General features: G+C 45.7%; 1 protein-coding gene across 1 annotated transcript in view; it reads right to left on the bottom strand.

The window, feature by feature from the left end:
* MTPAP (mitochondrial poly(A) polymerase) overlaps positions 1-409 on the bottom strand; it is a 14,074-nt gene extending 13,665 nt beyond the window's left edge. The window contains exon 1 of the mRNA XM_009895110.1: positions 367-409. Coding sequence (XP_009893412.1) covers positions 367-409 — 43 coding nt within the window. The remainder of the gene's footprint in view (positions 1-366) is intronic.
* Between the last annotated feature and the right edge of the window lie 1,306 nt (positions 410-1,715).

Below are 1,715 nucleotides of genomic sequence, written 5' to 3' on the forward strand. Positions count from 1 at the left end.
CGGGCCCGGCCCAAGGCCGTGGCTGGGGTGGGGTGGGGGGCTGCAGGGCGCCCGGGACATGGCCATGGGCCTGCTGTGTGGTTCCCTGCGCGCGGGATGGAGATGACATGGCTTTCTTTAGTATTTTAAAACAGTAATTTATGTAAAACTCGTGAGTACGTCCGTGCTGTACACGAGGGGTCGTGTGACTACTTCGTGTGTTAGCAGGTCTTTGCTGCAGAGCTACACTCTTGGTGTGCCCCGGGTAAGTCAGGGTCTGTAGGTAATTGCTATAACCTTATTATCTTTGTTTTGTATCTCAGGATGATCAGGTGAAGAGAGTAGTTTGCTTTTAAAATACTACATTTCAATTTATGCCCTATGTACACGTGCCATGGAGCAGAAACGTGTGTTTCCTCCGTCTCTCCATGGTAAGTATGCAAGTTTCCTCTGGAATTCTATGACTTGTCCTTCATTGATGTGGGGAGAGAGAAACTCCTCCTCTTTTTCCCTTTGAAGCTGGTCTAAAAAAGGAAAATGGTTTCATTAAAATTAATTGTGGGTTTTTGGAAAACTAATAACCCAAGCAGGTTCCTGAAAGAGGATACCAAAGGTGTCCTAGCGTGAGAGCTGCCACATGTTAAGGATGTGTTACTCAGCCTTAACCTCCCACTTTCAAGGTGTTGACAATTCTGCTCTCTCGTAGGCCTGGCCTCTCTCCTTTTTACATCTCCTGTACCTTTTTCTTCAGTCGCCTCATTTCCTTCCTCTGTTTTTTCTTCCTTTAATCATCTTCAACTTTCTCGCATTTTTTCACAGCTGTTTCTTAGTGAGTCCACTGAATAGTGCAACTGAACAAGGCCAAACTCAACAAAGAAGATATATATTCCTTTATGGAGATTTGCCAATGTATTTATCATCTGTATATTTTGGGGAAGAAACCATATGTCAGCAGAGGTTAACCCTGCTAGCAAGTGTCCCACATACGAAATCATGATGCTAAGGAAAACAAAATCAGGTAGTGAGTCTGTCTGAACCCCTGCACATTTCAGAACATCATTTGTAGCATACTGGACAATTTTGAACAATAGAGGGGAGGTAGCAAATGTATAACCTTTAAACAAAGGAGTCAGTGTGTCTGGATAATACAGGCAGAAAACGAGTTGTATGTATTGATAATAAACTCAGAAGCCTAAGGTGAGCGTTCGTCCTGAAACTTTGTAATGAAAGTTTGGCCATTGACTTCAGTAAGCAAATAGTCATTATAGTGCAGATAATTATCAGAAAATCCAGCTAGTGTCTCACGAGGTCTGGAGGCAGGTTCAACTCACCAGCTCACTGCTGTGGAAGCTGGTTTTGGTGATCGGGAGGTCCCACTTCTCTCCTTAATTCACTGAAGAGGAGCTATTGGGCAGCACAGTCCTGCAAGAGTTACTGCCTTTTGGATGAGAAATAAAACGTAGTCCTGCCCAATTTTAGTAATTGTCAAACTCACGCTACTGTCTCCCGGAGTATTTAATCCTACTGCCTCTGACAAATCCTTCACATTGTTGTCCTAAATTCCACCCGAGTTTCAGCTGAAGTTGTATTCCGATACTGCTCAAACTAAATGTGTGTAGGAGGCCGGTGGGATCCCCTCTCGATGCGCATGGGAACATCACGGGGGGGGCCGCGGGAAGGGCTTCGCCGATGCCACCGTCGGGAAATGCCGCCACCGCCGGGGACGTGCTGGGGCA

This window comes from Charadrius vociferus, unplaced genomic scaffold (genome assembly GCF_000708025.1).
Source record: "Charadrius vociferus isolate BGI_N301 unplaced genomic scaffold, ASM70802v2 scaffold61, whole genome shotgun sequence".
In the NCBI taxonomy this organism is placed as follows: domain Eukaryota; kingdom Metazoa; phylum Chordata; class Aves; order Charadriiformes; family Charadriidae; genus Charadrius; species Charadrius vociferus.